This window comes from Centropristis striata, chromosome 7 (genome assembly GCF_030273125.1).
Source record: "Centropristis striata isolate RG_2023a ecotype Rhode Island chromosome 7, C.striata_1.0, whole genome shotgun sequence".
NCBI classification, from domain to species: Eukaryota; Metazoa; Chordata; class Actinopteri; order Perciformes; family Serranidae; genus Centropristis; species Centropristis striata.
Genome location: NC_081523.1, coordinates 15,037,096 through 15,056,576, shown reverse-complemented (window position 1 = coordinate 15,056,576; position 19,481 = coordinate 15,037,096). Strand labels below are relative to the sequence as shown.

Sequence of the window (19,481 nt, the reverse complement as noted above, 5' to 3'; positions counted from 1 at the left end):
TTTCTCAGAAAGTCAGATTGCAAACATGGCAGAGTTCACTGAGGTCGCTTCTTCTTCTTTTTTCCGCCATTTTTATATCTGGTGGCAACCAATATTAAAGTGCATTACCTCCACCTAGACTGAGGTCACTGATCAGCTATTGAAGCAGTCTTGAAGCTCTCCCTTTTGTTGTCTTTGGCAGAACCCATGGCGATAAACAGTGACTGCAGGTTTTTTTTGGGGAGGGGGTCTCACTCCCCAATAAGGAGCAAACTCCAGGCCTGAAAAGTGAGGTCAATGCATAGGCATCTTAAACCTGTATTCTTTCTCATAGCCAGCAGGAGGCAAGTCCACTGGTTACAAAAAGAAGTCAGATTGTATGTAATTTAATAGGAAAAAGTATCCTTTTTCTAACTTGATTTGTTACATTAATAAACATTTTCCAAATAAGTTTATGGTCTCAGCTAATTTCAAGTCTTCTTCAACACAGCATAATGTTGATTTTGCAAAATATGGCCTAATATAGGGCGAGGCTACCTTATGATTGACAAGTTGTTATAGTTGAATATTGACCCCTTCACAATATGTTCTCAGATCATCTGAGTGAACTGTAACATTTGGTCCCTCAAAAATGTCTTGTTTAGTGTTCGGTTTGTCTCAAAAACACTCCAAGAAGTCAGATGTTTTAGATAATGATTGCCCTTTGCTCACCTAGCTGGATCTAGCATTAGTTTATTTTATGACATAGCTTTATTTCTGCTTCTGAACAGTTTAGCACATTCACTGGTTGCAAAAAAAAGCCTATATGTCACGGTGACTATGGCCATTATTTTTATACAGCCACGATAAGTGGACATATTTCAAACAATGTACATAAAATGGAGATTAAACCAAGATAGATAAATATGTATAAGTGTACAGTTTGTGTTTTTTCACAATAAAATATTTTTTTTAATGTTAAAATGTCCCTAGTTTTAGAAACTAAAGACCCCATAACTCATCATCACACATCACTGTGTTTGTTTACTCTGGTCTAACCAATAAACTTTTTATATGGCTTGAAAAAAATATATATATATATATATAAATTAAAAATATATATATATATATATGTATATATTAACTCAAATGCATGTCGTCAGAATTGCCTTATCTCATATTTTATTTATTGCCTCTTCCAAAAAAATGCATTTTTGTTATATCATAATTGTCTGCTATGCAATTAAAGTGTTGCTGCACATAATTTTAAATGCACTGCAACTTACAACTTTACTCTCTATCTGTGGCTATGGAGCATCTGTATAACCGAGTCCCGTAGCAATTTAGCTGTTAGCTTAAAGGGTGTCAATCAACCACCTGCAGGTGTGTCAGAATCAAACGATTATGTCCTTGAGCCTCCATGTCACACGTATCACACAGGTAGATAGGCAGATATACAGGTAGATGCATTTTGTTATCTTCGAGAGAACTGAGCCATGTTGTGAATATTGAATGTCATGTCCTTCTGTTATCACTTGGCCATCTGTAAACTCGTGGCCCTCCACAGGAGAGGTCGATGCCTCCTTCACACGAGGCTGAACCTTCAGGTTCAAAAGAGTTTGATTGTGTGTATTGGTGCATTTTCATGGTCCTTTGATGGGCCTGTTTCTTGAGTTGTTTCTTGCTTTAAGTTGTGATGTTCAGAGCATTCGAAGAACACATTTATTCCCTAAAACTACTAAAATATTGCTTTACCTGACTAGTAAAAAAATCCAACCTAGGTCAGGGTACATGGACAGCAACAGAAGGTTACAACCTAATGCCATATTACAATGTGGAAATAACATTAATATGTACTGTATGAATTAATAAAACGTTTCTTGCAATCTAGAGGTGAAATATATCCAAGTACATTTACTCAAGTACTGTATTGTACAATTTTGAGGTTCCTTCTATTTCTACTCAACCACAATTTAGAGGCAAATATTGTACATTTTACTGCATTACATTTAACTGACAGCTTTAGTTAGTTCTCAGGTCGATATTTAACAAAAACATGATCAATATAAAAAATGATTATGCAGTTTCATAAATTAAAGCACACAGCAGTACATTAAGTTGTTAAAATTAGCAGTAAAATGCTGCTACATTTACATTTAGTCATTTAGCAGATGCTTTTATCCAAAGCGACTTACAGGAAAAAAGGGGAACAATCAAGGTATAGTGCAATAACAGCCATTAGTGCAGCAATAAGTGCTAGTGACAATTCTATAAGGAGTCAAATTGTTGTGTGGTGCTACATTGCAAAAAAAACAACTTGTATTTTTTGGCCTAAAACGGTGATTTAATTTGGTAAAACTTGGAAATATAAATTACTGACATTTAGGGCAATAATGTAAGTTAGCACAACAAAAGAAGCCAGTTGTATGCTCAAAAACAAGTTGGTTAGTTGTTGTTACTTATAGTCGGGGTTCAAAACAAGGGACAATAGTTCTGCTAACTCTTATTTCTTTGTTGTGAAATTTGCTTTAATTTGCTTGTTACAGCTACAAGAGTAGCCATTAGCGTATCAATGCTAACTCAAAATTGTGGTCACAACATTAGCTGACAGGAGACCAGGCGCACTGCCGCGTTCTGGATCATCTGAAGCGGTTTTACTGTGCAGTCTGGCAGGCCCGTCAGGTGGCCGTTACAGTAATCGAGTTTTGAGATGACGACAGCTTGTGTCAAGAGTTGAGTGACATGTTGAGTTGTTGAGTCATAAATACATCGATAATAATAATCCAATAATATATTTAGAATATATATAACAATCGGAGCAGGGTCATTCTGCATAACTGAGTTTTACTTTGATACTTTAAGTACATTTTGATGCTGATACTTTTGTACTTTTACTTAAGTAAGTTTTGAATGTAGGACTTTTACTTGTAGTGGAGTCATTTTACAGTATGGTATTAGTACTTTTACTGAAGAAAAAGATATCAATACTTCTTCCACTATTGTTGCAATCAACCCATTAACCTTTACTTTTGTCAGTTCTTCACATGTGTCAAGTGTGTCTCTTTGAACAAACACGAGGGTATAAAACATTTCCTTAAAAGATAATATAATCAAATAAAAAGTCCTCTACTGTCATTTATGAGTTGTCTATAAACTATTTATATAAAAGCAGAATAACAACAATGTGTCCTTCAAAGTGAGCACAGCTTCATGCAGGTTGGCATGCCGGGCTGACACAGTACAGCGCTGATAAGATGGCATGCAGGATTTAGGGCTTTACATATTTAAGGAGGGTGAGTTTGGAGTAACATAACCAAAGTGTGAGCAGAGGACTGATGGACTTGATAGAGCAAGACTTGAAAGCTCTCACGCCAGTAACCTGTCGACTCTGTGGATTAGTTGCCCTCACAGGGATTTGTCTTAAATCTTATGGCAACAAGTGTCGGAGGATTATTATGATCCTATTTTTCTTGTTGATATCTGCCTGTCTCCACATTCTTATGAAATTTTTAAGTGTTTAGTGTAAACTTTTAAATCTCTTTATGGAAAGTTTTCTTCAACTAAACTGTCATAATGTGCTTTCTATAGTTGAACACATAGGAAATGAATCTTGAATCATAACAATTTCCTCAAACTAAAGTGAGTTTCTTATCAACAGCACCATTCATTCTAGGCCCTTGGAGTAAACAGGTAATTAGACATGAAGAGGGCAGATAGCATCTGTTTTGACGGCATTGAAAATCTGACAGTATCTCTCAGTGTCTCTCAGTGTCTCAGGCCATACACGAACTCGCTCATCAGATAAGGGAGCTTGTCGAAGGGTAAAGCTGAAGGTTAGGAGAACTATTATCTTTGCACTTGCCATTGTAATACCTGCACTTCCGCGGGCTCAAAGGGGCACGGTACATTGATTCACAAACGCACAGAAGACTTAAAAACAACATCCTCTTGTCTGTTTACCTCTCCGGCTCGGGGAGTGTCTCTTAATCTGCCTCTGCACCACCTGGATTAACTGGATTTGGCAAGTAAATGATGAAAAGCAGCGAGGAGGAGTGTATAACATTACTGCCTTATCTCCTCTATCCTTGGATCATAGATTTTGCCAGTACATGGCTACATAAAGATTTTCTGGGATATGGGAATAAAGCAGGTAAACTCCAAGAAACACAGCGTTAAGTCTCTCTTCTCAAGAGTTTATCTTCTTTGTCTATATATTCAGGGATCTGATTGTGAGATGCAGTGTGGTCGTGGAGCCGTCGTCGTGCTCTTCAAGGTGGCCAATGATGCTTTGAAAAACAAGCAGATCTTCATAACAGATGAGGAGGAAAACCAAACCCGGACCACAAAGACAGCCTTTGTCAGTGCTCCAATATGCCGTGACTGTCTGACAAATTTGTTGGAGTTGATAAGGAGGTTTAAAACAGCCCTGATCTTTTCACATGGGAACACTCATAAACTTCCTCGGATAGTGTAACTGGATCCCTCATGTTTCGGTACCAGTAGAGCCTTTCTTCTCCCATCAGCAGATGCACCGCTGCTTGTGCGATGGTTAACATTGATTATGTGGCTGCGAGCATGTGTGTTTGAGAGGGAAAGAAACAGGGGGAAGACAGGCAGACAGAGAGAGAAGAGTAATTTTCCAGTGTTCTTATCTGTGGGATAAAGGTATAAAGTAGTGGGACAGTTTACTTCAGATTAAAGTGATTACAGAACAGTATGACAAGGACAGAGGACATGGGATGAGGGGGGCGTTCATTGTGCGCTTCAGATAAACAACCTGCTCACGGACAAGAGGGAAAACTAAACACATCAGGGACAACAACCTCACAGCACAAGAGTACGTGTCCTGAGGCATGCCGGTTCTGCACTGTCTAGATCGCAATAAAAAATCTGATCGGTCTTGTTTTTCTGTCATTACATACTGTATTATGTGCAGGACACACATTTGAAATACAGAATTCACCTTCACATAAACAATAGAATTAAAAAACCTCAGGAACCTAAATTTATAATTACTACATGAACAATACAGGTCAATGAGGGCATGACAAAATGGAAGTATGTATGCATTTAAGCCTATATATTTCATATATATTCACATGGGCATTGTGTGACCACCATTATATAATTAGGTATACTGTCCCAATTTGCAGGTATTCCATGTATAAACGTCTTTTCACACTCTCACCTTGACAACAAAAAGAGCATTTTTGTGGCGGAATAGTTCCGTCACTGCGGCCAGCGGCGCGCGCGCGTACAAACACACGTACACTAACCCGACTACCCATCTTTCCCCGTTCCCCTCTGCCCCGCGCTAAGCGGGCATAACAACAACACACACATCCCCCTTTCCCTCACTGTGCAATAGCGCGGCCAAGGGTGCACACTTGGCAGCTCTAATTCTAAAAGCATGCAAACAAACAGATGTAAAACTTACCGGGTGTATGGAAATGCGCCCGCCAAAACTTACCTGCCCGCTATTACAATGACAATTTATGCACATATGAAAATTACATTGAAACCACGGACCATGTCTTCTTGTCATGTGATGTGATACAAACATTCTGGGTCAACATGCACAATTGGATTAAACAAAAAATCATATTATTTCCAGCTGCTATCTCTAGAGACGACGTCACTTTCTGTATGCTTTTGCTAAACAAAAACGATGAACTATGTTGCAACGTTATCCTTTGCTTAGCAAAATTTTTCATCCACAAGAATAGTTATGAAATCATCCCCCAAATGTATTGTCTTCATGAATGAATTCAAATTGTACTTAAAATCTCAAAAAATTCTAACAATAACAAAGGCACAAAAAGTATATATCTTAAAAAAACTAATTCGAATCCTTGAAAACAACATTTAGACTGTTTTATATGCATTTTATTTTTGTCTATTTATTTTTGTATTTATTTTAATTTTATTTCAACTGCTCTGAATTTACAATATTGATGTTATCATTATAAGTTTAACTGTTGATTGATGTTCACCTAGCATTCTTTCTACACTTATGCAAGGTATGTACTGTGAAAAACGTGCCAGAAATGTTTATTTTTGTAACTTTCAATAAAGCATTGGGGGGAAAAAAAACTTACCTGCCCGCTTCCGGCGGAGAAACAGGTCGTCATAACAGACGTCATTATATAGGAGGATGACGCGCGCTATATTATAAATATAATTATCAATTTGTCCGGGTAGACAGTTTCTAAGAAAGAAAAACAATTATCAAACTGTTGTAATTTTTGTATAATGCTGGTGAGGCTCACATGTGAAAGAAATTGATGTTTATGAGGTTTAAAATATGTTTATGGTATTTTTAAAGAAATGTGGTAGTCCTAGTGGGATGAGCTACCACTATAAAAGGAGCTACTAGAGCCTCAGTTACAGAGGCAGTAACAGTGTATTGAGAGTCTTGTTGATTATTGAGACAAATTCAGTTATTAAAGAACTTGTTTTTTTTCTTTCTTTTTGTTTTTGAACGTGTTTATAGAGCTTTTTTTTCTGACTAAGTCTGGATTTTTTTGAACAAGCAACGAGGTTAGAAAAAGAACCCTGCGACAATTTTCAATTGCAAACTGCATGTGCATGTGAAAAAAAAATATTTCTTCATATTTTTCTTTCCCCCCATCCTTTTAAATCCAAGTTCAAGACATGGCGATGGTTCTTTTAAACTTATTTTTCAATTATCTGTCCGACTATGTTGAATTGAAAACTTTAATAAAATACAAGCCTTTCTGGTGGTTCTTCAAACACCGTACAGACTGAAAATGTTTCCTTCTATGAGACTAAAATAAAAGCAGAGCCTACAATGCTGGACTAATTATGACATCATAGATCAACTTGTCTCTGCTGTTAGGGATTGTTTCTCAAGTGTCTGAAATGATAACCTTAAATGATGTAATACTGCCCTCTAGTGGAGCTGATTAACTCCTGCAGGATACAAGCCAAAAATGATTGGTTTCTAAATCACATACTTTATATTTTAACTTTTAAAATGTGCTGCGGCTGCACTTGTGCAAAGTATGTAGAGTTGCATGTAGTTTTAATAATATTGGGACGTAGGGAAAAAGCAGATTTTTAGGTCAGTGGTTAGGTTTAGGGTAAGGGTTAAGGTTGGGTAAGTCCTCAGGAAATTACACTATGATACAACTACTTTCATAAAGAATTTCTCTCTTTTAAAATTAGAAGCACTGAGTTATGCGGTCTTCTATTTGTATTAAAGACTATATTATTTCAAACTAAAGCCTCATTAACTTCTGTATTTTCATCCTGGAAGAATAAAAACAAACCTAAAATACTGAGACAGGGCATCGAGTATCAAAAGAAATACAAATTTCGTTCAGAGAAAAACGCACACAAAAACAGCACTTCCTCACTTGCATGTTTATTTCAGCTCCAGTGTTACATACTGTAGCAGCATTATCACAATCATTTCATATTTGCATGGTCATACTTCCAAGCTTTCCTGTTCAGGAGATGGCACTCTTTCAAAAATCACCCCAACTCCCATTTCAATCATTTGTGCGTAGTTAGCGTAAAACTATTTACAATATGGAGATGCCCATAAAGAATATGAGCTCTCCTGTCTTCTTTAAAATGTAAGCATCTATTAGAAAGACTATTTTGACACATTAATAGTACTTGGACACAGGTGTTGCAGCACAGTTTCAGAATTATGATTCACTATTATGAATCAACACCTCAAAGGAATGATGAGAAACAGCAAGCAGGGTATGATTCATTTAAAGTCAGAGGAGTTTTGTCAGTAGATCCAACTGAAGAAAAAAACACAATGTGGGTAACAAACTAACCTAACTGTGATTACATTTAGGTTAGAGTCAAACATAACAAATCTTTGCTTATTAAGCCACTTTTATATTCAAGCTGAGAACACATTTAATCCATTCATGTGTTATCTGTAACACATGTGCAAACTATATTTCATACACGTTGTTTATATAATCTAAGCAGACTGATCAGTCAAACAAAATTAGGTCGCCATATTTTTCCAAACATACGTATAGGAAGCTTTCCAAAATATTCACAATAACATATTTCATATATTTTAACTGCTTTTTTTTCAAGTTTAGTAGTAAATTATGTTTACATGCACACTAATATTCCACTTATTATTCCAAATATGACAATATTCTGAATTTAACACAGGTTGTGTAAACAGAATTTCTTGACAGGGTATTCAAAATTAGGCCTTATTCTGAATATAACATTTTCCTAATCAAGACATTAGATATGCGATATTATTGGGTTTTAGGAGCATTCTTTGCACACTGTAAAGTGCATTCAGAATATAAAATCACGCTTCTTTCAGAACATGAGAGAGCTGGAGATCAACAGTTTACGGTTGAAGGAATGATAAAGGGAGGCTGTGTTTGAACAGTGGAACAAGTCCACCACCAGTGGAAAACTCCACTCAGCCATTTAAATTTACCATATTTTGACATGATAGACAAGGTATTACATTAATCAGAGTATGCACGGCTGCAGGTAAACAGGAATATAAGTGGAATAGTCATTGCCATTAGCCATGTAAACGCATTAGTAAGAATGCAGTCTTTTTCAGAATAAGGGCATGTTTTGTGCATGTAAATGTTGTAATTAAGGGTAAAATTAAAATGCTGAGACCGATTAACATACAGAAAATAAGTTAGAATTCAAGTGATAAGGCAATTTCACACTAAATGTGGCATGACAATTTTACAGCAGGCAGACAAATAGCATCATTACTACAGGTGAAATGTAAGATGCATAGAATACAATGCATGTCTTTGGTATATTAACAATTACCCTACTGTACACGCACAATGACTCTGTTGCTTAAAGGGTTTGTGAGACCACTGGAATCTGATGAACTCTCTGAACTGCACCAAAAGGGGGAAAAACCCTCCATAATTAAAAACAAATAAATTGGGCTGCTTGCTGGATTACATCAATATCTGAAAGGAATGTCTTGACTACTGAGTGGAAAATAGTCAAGAAGCTGGAGCGAGCAGTGAGTGCACAGGAAATGTGAAACTACAACAGGATGAGTGAAAATAAAAGAAATAGCACTGCCTGCTCAGAAGCTGATTTGATCAGGCTTTTTACTGGTCTCATGGTAACAAAGAGTGCCTTCAGTTTCAACAACTGAAAATAAAAAGTTCCGACATTACATTTGGATCATAGAAAGTCTCAGTTTCAGTCAAACGTATACTCTGAAAATATTTTATACAGTCTACAACCTTTAGGTTCAAGGTCAATATGACACTCATCAGCAAAACAGGCCACTCAAAAGCAAAACATCACACCAGTACAAATGGAAATGAAGGCTGAGACATGGCCTCCATCCAAAGTAACAGTCTTATTTGATCCACCTTTGACTCTGCATCATGAGGTTTCTCAGAAAACGTCACTCTCAAAATATATTCACGTTTTTGAATACGTATAAACAAGCTGCCTTCTTGCTATGCTTTTTTTTATTGAGACTAATATTGTGCGTGATTCAGGAGCATTGTTTGCTTCAACAAGGCAAATAACTGGACTATATCAGTCTACACATCGTTATACTGAGAGAGGAAAGAGAGTCTCTCAGAGGGAAACAGAATAGAATTGCTGCTGAATGGCTTTTGAACGTTTAATGTAGAAATAATACCTGAAATAACCAAAACTTTAGCAAGTTCAGGTTAACCAGTAATGACATAAAGAGCTACTAAAATGTTTTAATCTTATAACAGAGAAGTATGCTTCTATGCCAGAATTTGGACAAGAAAATGAAACTGGAAGTGATGATATTCTCTGTCAAAATGGCGAAACAGAAAGAAAAGTGTGCAGCAGCGTTTAATATTTATGAGGCACTTGGAAAGCAAAACTGTTCCGTTCGCCGTGGAGTGAAAAAATTGGGAATGTGTTCTAATGTTTTTCTTATATAAATATACAATGAAATAAAAACAAACAAACAGCATTGTGTTTCTTGCGCATCTGAAAAAAAAAATCAAGCCTTGGAAAGCTAACAAAATAAATAAAAAAATCCAATATTAAGAACTATAAACATCATTCAAGACAACTTAACTATAAAGGTCTCCACATGTAGAAAAAGTTTGGAGAGTTGCGGTTGATGTTTGTGGAGTGAAAGAGGAAGAAGACGACCATTCAACTTTTTCTACGTGTAATTACGTGTCCTTTTAAGAACAGTCGTCTCTGTTGCATATCCTGGTTGTGCAACCGCGTCTTGACTTGAAGACACACACAGATTTAGGTACGGGAACAATAAGGAGAGCCATTATCTGCCGCTCTACCACCATGATCACTTCCCTGTGAGACAATAAGTGATGTCATTTCCTCAATCAGCACACAGTGAGCTCAAAGTCTTCTTCTGTCAGTCGAGGTGTGGTTTGCTCCGACACACTTTCCATTACATCGGTCCAGGTCCTGACTCCTGTTCTAGCTGTTGCTTTGTCAGAAAGTACTTGAAGAACTCGTACACTGACCAGGCGATGGCAGTGGAGGGCATCTGGTATATAATCCGAGCTTGAGCCCCTTTAAAAAAGGCCGGCAGACCACCGAGCCGGTACACTGTCCTGAAGGCGTTGGCCATTCCCGATAAGTGGCCGCTGATGTTCATGGAGTTGAGCGCTACATTCTCTTGTGTGTTGAGGAGAGTTTTACATACGTCAAGTGGAGTGGTTACTGCTGCAGAAATAGCTCCTGCTGCTGCTCCTGACACTATGTGGCTGCCTGGGTTGTAATGTCTTTGGGGGTTTAACTGTTCCTGCATCAGCTCGTAGGTGATGAAGTGAACGGCCTGGAATGGGATGTTCATGGTCAGCTGTGTGCTGTAGCTGCGGTAGAAAGCCCCCAAACCTTCAGTGCGCGTTACTGTTTGAAGACAGTCCCAAAGTCCTCGATATGGCGAGTTGTACATTTGCATCCTCTGTTTTACCACTGAACCATGGAAAACACAAGTAACCATGTTAACTTGATTCATCACATACATTTTGAATGCATTCTATACAATAATATACTGATAACTGATGAGAGAAATATCTAAAACAGCAAAGCAAGTAGAGGTGCAATGATACATCGATACTATGTAATGATTGAGTCAATATCATCGAAGCAAAATTACAATATATATATTAGAGGTGGGCTCTCCAAAGGCCTCACGATACGATTTTATCCCGTTACTTTAGTCATGGTATGATATTATTGCAATTTTAAGCATTTTGCGATATGGTGGGTGTTGCGATACATAATATTGCGATGTAACTGTTAAAATGCATTTTGTGTCCACAAAATTAAATTCAAATCAAGAATTGTTTTGTCAAATAGGAGAACATTCTCAGTCTATTCATCTCATTTCAGTCTTTTTATTTCTCCACAATGAGAGTCAAACTCAGACTGACCAACAAAGTATTCAGTCAAACTGGACTTAACTGATATCAAACATGTATGGACGACAACAACTGTAGCATTTTCTCAGACTTTCCTCAACTCCTCAGCAGCTTCACTGCTCTGAATTTTTTTTGAATTCAATATTAAAAAAAGCCTAACTTTGCATTGTTATTTCAACAACTTCCCGACACGATATCCTGACACATGGTGCTTATAGATTCCTTAGATCTTCTAGTTTCAGATGATACCAGTATATTGATATATACATGTTCTCCAGTATATTGCTAAAAGTGAGCCAGCTACGGCCTCTGGGGGGAAAAAAAGGCGAAAAATACTGCTGGCCTGCCGTACCACTAAATGTCAATACTGATAGAATCTACATGATATTGTCACACAAAATATCGGAACACAATACTGCATCGATCCCCAGTGCAACGATGTGGCTCATTGGCATTTTGATTTGTTTATTTGGAACACAATGGAGGCACAGAGGGATAAAAGTCTATGAGGAATTGGGCACACACAATTCTTTTTAGTTAAATCAAATCATTGTTGGTTTTGTTCTTTTCCTGCTGACAATAAGTAAATGATATGGGAATCCTTAACTTTACCCTTCAAGGGACAAGGAATATAATTGTCTTCTTATATTATATATTTATAGTTTTTATGAGGCATTAATTAACATAATAACTATAAGGGAATGCATTCAAATCATAATATTTACCCCGGATATAAATTATTTGCAATTATAACTTGATGTCACAATATAATTGTCTTCTTACCTTCAGCTGGATTCATGACTGCATCATGGAGAACAGTGGCCACACTACCTGCCAAGCCTGTTAAAACATAAAAACATCTTGTCAGGTCTATATTAATGACTGCATTTACACAAATTTTAACATCAAATTAATTTATAACAAACATGAGCCTAATTTAAGGAGATGTCTGGGTATATCACTAGTTTTTCTGTTTAAATGTTATGCTGTTTAAATGTATCAACAAGACCCAGATAGCATGTTTGGAATATGGCTTTATTCTTTCCATCGTAAACAGGATATGGCATTAAAATGACTTATCCCAACTCCACTCCTCCGGGCCTCGTTGCTTAGCCTAGTGTGAAAGCCGTTAGTGTGACGATCAAGTGATTTGTGTTGAGACGTGGGAACATGTACCGTTGGCTAAATGGCTGTTGCCTCCACTCTGAATGACGTCACTTAGTGAGCGTTTGACCCGTTCATAGCAGGCGAAATAGAGTGCATGTGCGGGTCCCGCTCCCATCATGGTGATGTTGAGGCCCCTCAGCGGTCTGAAGATCCCCTCTGTCTGAATGATCCTTCTCAGAGCCTGATACACACCCCTGTACTGTGCATTTGGGTCAGGCTGCAGACTCTGCATCCTTGTCTGAGAAAAATAAAAACAAAAAAAAAACATTTAAAACAGTGTTTTGCTTGGGCTATGCATGAATGTGACTCTAAGTGGCTTTAAAGTGGGCAACTTATTGTTCCCTGTAGCGCTGTCACATTGTTCTGACAGTAAGAGTTCTTGGCAGCAGTGAGGTCCTGACTGAGTGATGCGTGTCTCTCCCAAGGCTGGTGTGGGAGACTGTGGCAGCTCTTTGTTTAACTCAACCATGCCAAGTTATCTGGACACCACAAAGAATGTTTTTTTTGCAAAGAGATCTGGGGCTGACTCAGGAGATAGGCCAAGTCTATCTTCCTCAGCATGTTCCCATGTGTTTCCTTCCTTTGGCTTAACAATAAAATATCAATTACTTTCCGTTTGATACAGATTTGGGAATTTTGGGGCACAGGGCTCGGTAGCCCAGTTTATGTTTTGTGTGACTGAATCTATGCAGAAATCAAGTTCTGTTCGAGGCAGAGGCAAATGTGTTGGTTGTTTTTTTTTTATATTCAGGCAAACAGACAGATAAAACTGTTTTGCTCTCATGATAATCTGAAGGGTAAATTTTGCTGGGTACAAAGCAACCCACAGACAGTTCAAACTATCTTTTGGCTGTGCTCTTTTTAGTGATAAATCTCTGAATTCCTGATGGTAGAAGAAATCTTATGACACCTTAAAATAGATAGGTTTCAAATTACCAAAAGCCTGACATTTAAAGTTCAATGGATGAATTAAATTGTAGTAATGTTAAAGACAGCATGAGCAGGATTTTCCTAAAACAATATTAGAGCCTCCTACGGAAAGAATCCCTCTCAATCATCACAATGTCCCACTAAGAGTGTAAGAAAGCGTTCAAATTTGAATGAATGTTGTGGTCCAACATGAAACTTTAAGGAACTTTTCAGACAGAAGATGAAATAATAAGCACACAGATTAGATCATCATTAGGCTCTCAACGGAATCTGTTGTGTTTATTTATGATGTAGTTGTAAATAAACATTTCAAACATTGCTCTACAGTAACAACTAATAATAGCACTAAATTAAACATGAGATTTGTCAGCATAAAGATGCAATTTATATCCCTATCCAGCTGTAGTAACAAAATCATTTAATGTGGCAGTTTACTAATCAACATTACAGAAGAGCAACTGCACACACACCCATCGATGGATGAGGCTGATTCCAAATGTGCATGAAACCGATAAGTTCCCCCTCCTTGCATTATCACAGGCTACTCCCTGAGTCCTCCTAGCTGTGTCTCGTTCTGTACTGGGAGATTGAAACATAGAGGTCGACAGGTTCAGCCTTGAGTTTGATGCCAGACACCAATTCATTACTTCATCAAACACAGAAATAAATAGATTGGAGTTTTAGACATGCCGTTTCTGTACTGTGCACTGCAAATGTCAAAATAAATAGCATCAAATAGGAGCCATGTTTAATTCTTTCATCAGTTTTAATCCATTGAAATATTTTTTCAAGTCCACGCCTGCAATGAGCAAACTGAATGAGCACCTATAGCTACGAGGTGCTTAAGTGTTGTGTAAACTTGTGTTAACTTCAGAGGAAATGGCTCTGGTTTGTGTAATAAAGGCTCATGGGTTCATTTGGAAAGACTACGACACTGAAACAAAGAGGATGTAATGTAATTTTTCTTTCTTGTTGTATGTTAATGATGATGTCTGTGCCACATCAAGATTACTGTTAGAGCCGAATGCCAAATGATCAAAACAACCCTACATTGTTAGAAAACAAAAGCCGAGCAAAAGAGGAGGATTGCAGGGGCAAAGTTCACATTCTGATCAACTGGTTGCCATTTGCTTTGCAGACGCATACCAATTTTTAACACACCTCAAATGGGCCAATAATTTAATGCAGTTAATGAACATGAACTTCATGAACGAGCTTTGACTTCACGATAGCAATCACTGATGAAAAATATTTGTTTTACTTCAGAGCATCACTTCTGTAATCACTTATCACCTTACTTGTGCATGAATGACGTTAAACCAGTTCTGAAGTTTGTTCGTTTCAAGAAAAAGAAAACCTCAACAATAATGTGGAATCTAAATGCGTTTTCATTTTAACTTGGCATTAGGTCTGCAACTCGCAATTGTTTTTTATTACATGTTTGAGAAGCTGTAACTCACAAGTTTCTAAATCTACCTGTTGTTTAAATGCATGTGTACACAGTTACATCTTTTTACTACTGCTACTAGATTTGCAAACATTAAGCAAGTAATAAACGAGTTATCAACAAATAAATAAAACCCAACTATTTTGATATTCAATTAATCAGTTAAAAATGTCAAAATTCTTTGATTCCAGCCTCTTAAATGTGAATATTTCTTCACTCCTCCATGACAGTAAACTGAACATTGTGGATAAAACAAGACATTTGAGGATGTCATCTGAGGCTTCTTGGGACACAACCATCAACATTTTTCTCCATTTTCTGACATTTATAGACCAAATAACTAATTGATTAAACAACAAAAACCCCAATTGCCACCATATTGGTTTATTTTTCATCTTGTACATTTATTTATTTATTTCAAGTATATATATTTGTGGTTAGATGCCTAACTGTATTTTGTTGCACTGGGAGAAATGACAATGAAGTTAAGTTTAATCTAAAAGTACAACAAATGTTAGATAATGTGTGTGAATGGTTGAGACAATTTGAATATAGTGTAATCCTGGACATTTTACAAGGGAAATAGCTAACTTCCATTTATTGGCCAATGCATCTATGAATGGCAACAAAAGTACACTTTGTAACTGCAACACAGAGTTTAGCAACACTGGAAAAAGTTTGTTTACCCATTATGGGTCGTTTCCTCCTTAAGGGTAAACAAAAACAGGATGGACCGGGTAATATGTCTACTTTTCACGGCAGTGTATCAAATTTTACAGCCAGCTTGACCTTCACTTACCCTACGTATAAGTAATAGGGCAAGTCTGGGGAACTCACTTCGTTAAACAATGTATGAAAAACAAACAGCGACTGAGACAAACCCCGGGATAGCAATGTAAACGTGTTTGCACACAGCAGAACGAGTTAATGTTTAAATTGATGTAAATTTTGCTCTAACCTTGACTTTAATGCGTCTTGGGGTGAATTAAGGTGACACTGGACGTCCAGTAAGCTTGCTATGTTAGCAAAGTTAAGTAAAAGAAGCGGAAAATAGTACAACTCTTACGACTTGCTCGGTTTAGTGTGAACACATGGTAGTTTTTATTTGGATTTAATTCATGGTAGCCTGCTCAACTAGTTTGTTCAGTTGAAGGCAGCAATGCTTAAATTAGCTAACACTGTGGCTAACTAAGGATGGGCAGCTTGAACATTTTACAGCTAACGATCGTTAGCAAGCGATAGCGAGCTGTGTGTACAGTTAGCTCTGTAGCTAGTTAGTGAATGAGCCATAGTGAGAGAAAACTGAATTGCTGCCTGTGTGTGTGTGTGTTACCTTGACAGAGTCCACGGGGTACATCACCGTGTGCTCCAGTATGCCAGCCACGGCTCCTGCTGTCATGTGGGTCGTCACTGAGACATGAGGTGGCAAGCTCTCGTAGTCGCCTTCAATATGAAAGGGCTCATCGTCTTTGCTTTGGACCTGCGACATCTCCAGCGTTGCCACCACCGGGTCCGAGCTCAACTCCATGCGTGGAGAGCTCTCCCCGTCGGTCTTCTGCATAAGATAACAGTCAGAGAGGTGTCGGCGGCATGGACAACCACAACATCATCACTACTTACTGGAGTTCCAGCGCCCGTGTGACGTCCGCAGTGGGGCGTGGCCCGGATTAATATGAGCCAATCATTTCAAGGTACTCAACAAATGGGCGGGCTCTAGATTTGAGGGGGCCAATGAAAAGTTTCCGTGGTAGATTCCTCTGACACTTGACTGTAATTATTATTTCAATCATCCATAGAAATTCTACAACGAAATAGGAATTCAGTGCTTTTACTTTAAAATAGCAGTTTTTCATGTAGTGCATTACTTAGTGATTGTTTGTTGTGATGTGTCTTTGTGTATGTGTTTTGTATGTAAATTGAATCATTCGTTCCAAGTAATATTCACTAAACTGGCTTAATTAGTTGATATTTTCAAGTAAGATGTAATTGAGGGGATATCAGTGAATCTGCAATTTACTTGTGTATTTCCATTTTTTTTTTTTAAACAAGTGGTTCTATTAAATAATAATTACTTACAGCCCGAGTAAAGATTACAAACACTTTCTGTGTGGAAAAAACAGTTTTTTTTTAAGTAAATGTCACTCCAATTTTTTTCAGTGTGCTTGTCTGTTTTTGAATGGGTTTGACAAAAGTGTAATCGCACAGTCCTGCTTGAAAGAGATAAGTAGGTTTGGTCACCTTATCAGACAGCCTCTCCTATAAAGAAATAGTACTAATCTACTTTTTTTTAACAGGACATCTCTAACTTGTAGTTTATTCGCACTGGATATGGTTGTACAAGTAGTTGAAGATCCACAGGCTAGTGGTAATAACCTGCTAAAGTATTAAAATGCTCTGTTATAAAGAAAAGTTTTTCACAAGTAACATTACTGATAAGCTACTCCTTATGCAGAAAAAGAGCTGCCAAAATATCAAAATTCCGCTAGCCAAATTAACTCAGTAACAATATTACTGTGATATCTTTAAAAAATAAAATAATAATTCTAATAATAATAATAATGCATCCAGCTAAACGTATCTTTTGCATTTTGTGCATTTTGTCTCTTTTGGGTGGAGAGGGAGCCGGTACCATAACTATATTACAAAGTGAGAACAGAAAGCAACATAAATTATTAGATGGATGATTTACAAGGTATTATCATATGTGTATTATTAACATGATGTGAATATTTTACTTTAACTCAAATGTCTCAATATAGGTTTATTGCAACACCACTATACAGAAAGGCCCATTCCAGACAATCAAATTAATGACAGTCAAATAAAAAGGTAGTAGGATAGTAGGATAAGTAGGATATTTCTCTCAAAAATGTAGTAGAAGTATAATGGGGTTTCTTTTCTCGTAATTGTTTTGTGCAATATAGAATATAGAGCTTACACACCATCCTCTCACCTTTAACCCTCTTAAATTTGAATATATTGATCTGCGCACATCATCCCTACTACACGTCATGTGAAAAGTCATATGAAATAGCCTAGAGTGAATACAGAGCCTCTTAGCAGAGGGGATCACCACATCCATGCTTCAGCTCCTGAATCAGAAGTATGGCGTTGTTATCACACATTGTTTAAATGTATTATTTATTCAGTTAAATTAGTTCAAAGTGCCTGCAAGAAACTAATCATCTTAATGAGGCTAAATGAAAGTCTGCACATTTTTCTCATTACATTTCTTATTCTTAATAATTTATACCATGTTTGTTTTTGTTGGCTGTGCCATCCTGTCTCTTGTTGCAGGCCAGAAGTTTAAATTTCACCTTGATATCCACCAGGATGGTTAGGTTAGGTTACTTTTTTTTATTACCCGTAGGTTGGTGGTTTGCAATTAGACAAGGCATCCACACACATTTTTACAAATAACAGAGATAATAGACATGATACAAACTTGATAAGAGTACTTGTGGCTTCAAAAATCAGTGAAACCACATAAAAAATTAACAAAATAAATGTCTATAGCCTCCATCAATGTTGCTTTGACTTGTTTATGTGAGTGATGGCTGCTGGAACAATGCTGCTTTTATGCTGCTTTTTTAAGCTGAAGTTCATTGTGCAAAGGGTGGGAGCTGACATTATAATTGAGCCAGTTATTTGCTGCAACAGCTTCCTCGAACATAACAAATGCTGATGCCTATTTTATTGCACATGGCTTCACAATTTGCCTCAAAGCTGATTTTTTAGTCAATAATTGCTTTCTAAAATCAGTTTTCATGTATTTGGTTTAAGATACAATAACTTATAATGATAGGACTGCTCACACCACCTGACAAAGACGTCCGTGATTGGGCTGTAGCTGGTCTTATTGTCCTGGAGTCTACTCATCTATTAGTAACTGAACGGGCCTACCAGGCACAGGTCCAGGGGCCCAAAGTGTCAGAACCCCCCCCGGTCTTTACCTGTGTACCTAAGTATCAACCAGGGTGATACATAAAACAACTACAAAGACACACACAACAACCACAAGGAAACAAAATATGGCTGCAAATAGGAGCCCCAAAATGACTGCAAAAAGGAGCAAAACAGTCACAATAACTAAAGACCAAAACAGCTACAAAGTGACACAAAAAATCACAAAAAGACACCATAAAGAGATGGGTATGGACTACAAATAGACACAAAACTACACCAAAAAGGGACTAGACAAATAAAAAGTGTGTCTTGCTCCTATGTTGGAGAGGTGTCCTTTTGCATATTTGTGCCCAGGGGTCCATTGTCTCTCAATAGGCCCATTAGACTATTAAAATAACAATCTAACAACTCTAAGATTGCCCTTTTTTTCTGACCTACTCTAAATCAAATCAACTACATCAACAAATATAAGTCTAGCATGAAAGTAATTTCCCTTCAAACTGTTTAACAAATGAGCATCCTTTACTCCTCTGTGTGGCTTATAAGCCAACTGCATGATCAATTTTCCTTAAAATTTCTAAAGACTTCTAGGATGTCGGATATCAGCCGATTCACCCATACTAAAGATTAAGTGTTTTTTTATCAATCCCATCTCCTTTCTACAGTACAGAGAGACAACTGAA

At 37.3% G+C, this 19,481-nt stretch overlaps 1 protein-coding gene across 1 annotated transcript; it reads right to left on the bottom strand.

Annotated features, from left to right (window-relative positions):
* Nucleotides 1-7,329: 7,329 nt before the first annotated feature.
* On the bottom strand, nucleotides 7,330-16,500 carry slc25a37 (solute carrier family 25 member 37). The gene is made up of 4 exons (XM_059337807.1): nucleotides 16,226-16,500; nucleotides 12,525-12,753; nucleotides 12,132-12,188; nucleotides 7,330-10,899 (listed from the first exon to the last, which is right to left on the bottom strand). The coding sequence occupies exons 1-4, from the start codon at nucleotides 16,451-16,453 to the stop codon at nucleotides 10,370-10,372; spliced, it is 1,044 nt and encodes a 347-aa protein (XP_059193790.1). The 5' UTR covers nucleotides 16,454-16,500; the 3' UTR covers nucleotides 7,330-10,369.
* Nucleotides 16,501-19,481: the final 2,981 nt, after the last annotated feature.

Excerpts from the sequence above, each read along its gene's own strand:
- slc25a37 (XM_059337807.1), bottom strand. The coding sequence starts at position 16,453 with ATGCAGAAGACCGACGGGGAGAGCTCTCCACGCATGGAGTTGAGCTCG. Across the intron at positions 12,189-12,524 it reads CAACAGCCATTTAGCCAACG|GCTTGGCAGGTAGTGTGGCC; the intron begins GTACATGTTCCC and ends ATGTTTTAACAG. Across the intron at positions 10,900-12,131 it reads AGTCATGAATCCAGCTGAAG|TGGTAAAACAGAGGATGCAA; the intron begins GTAAGAAGACAA and ends TCCATGGTTCAG.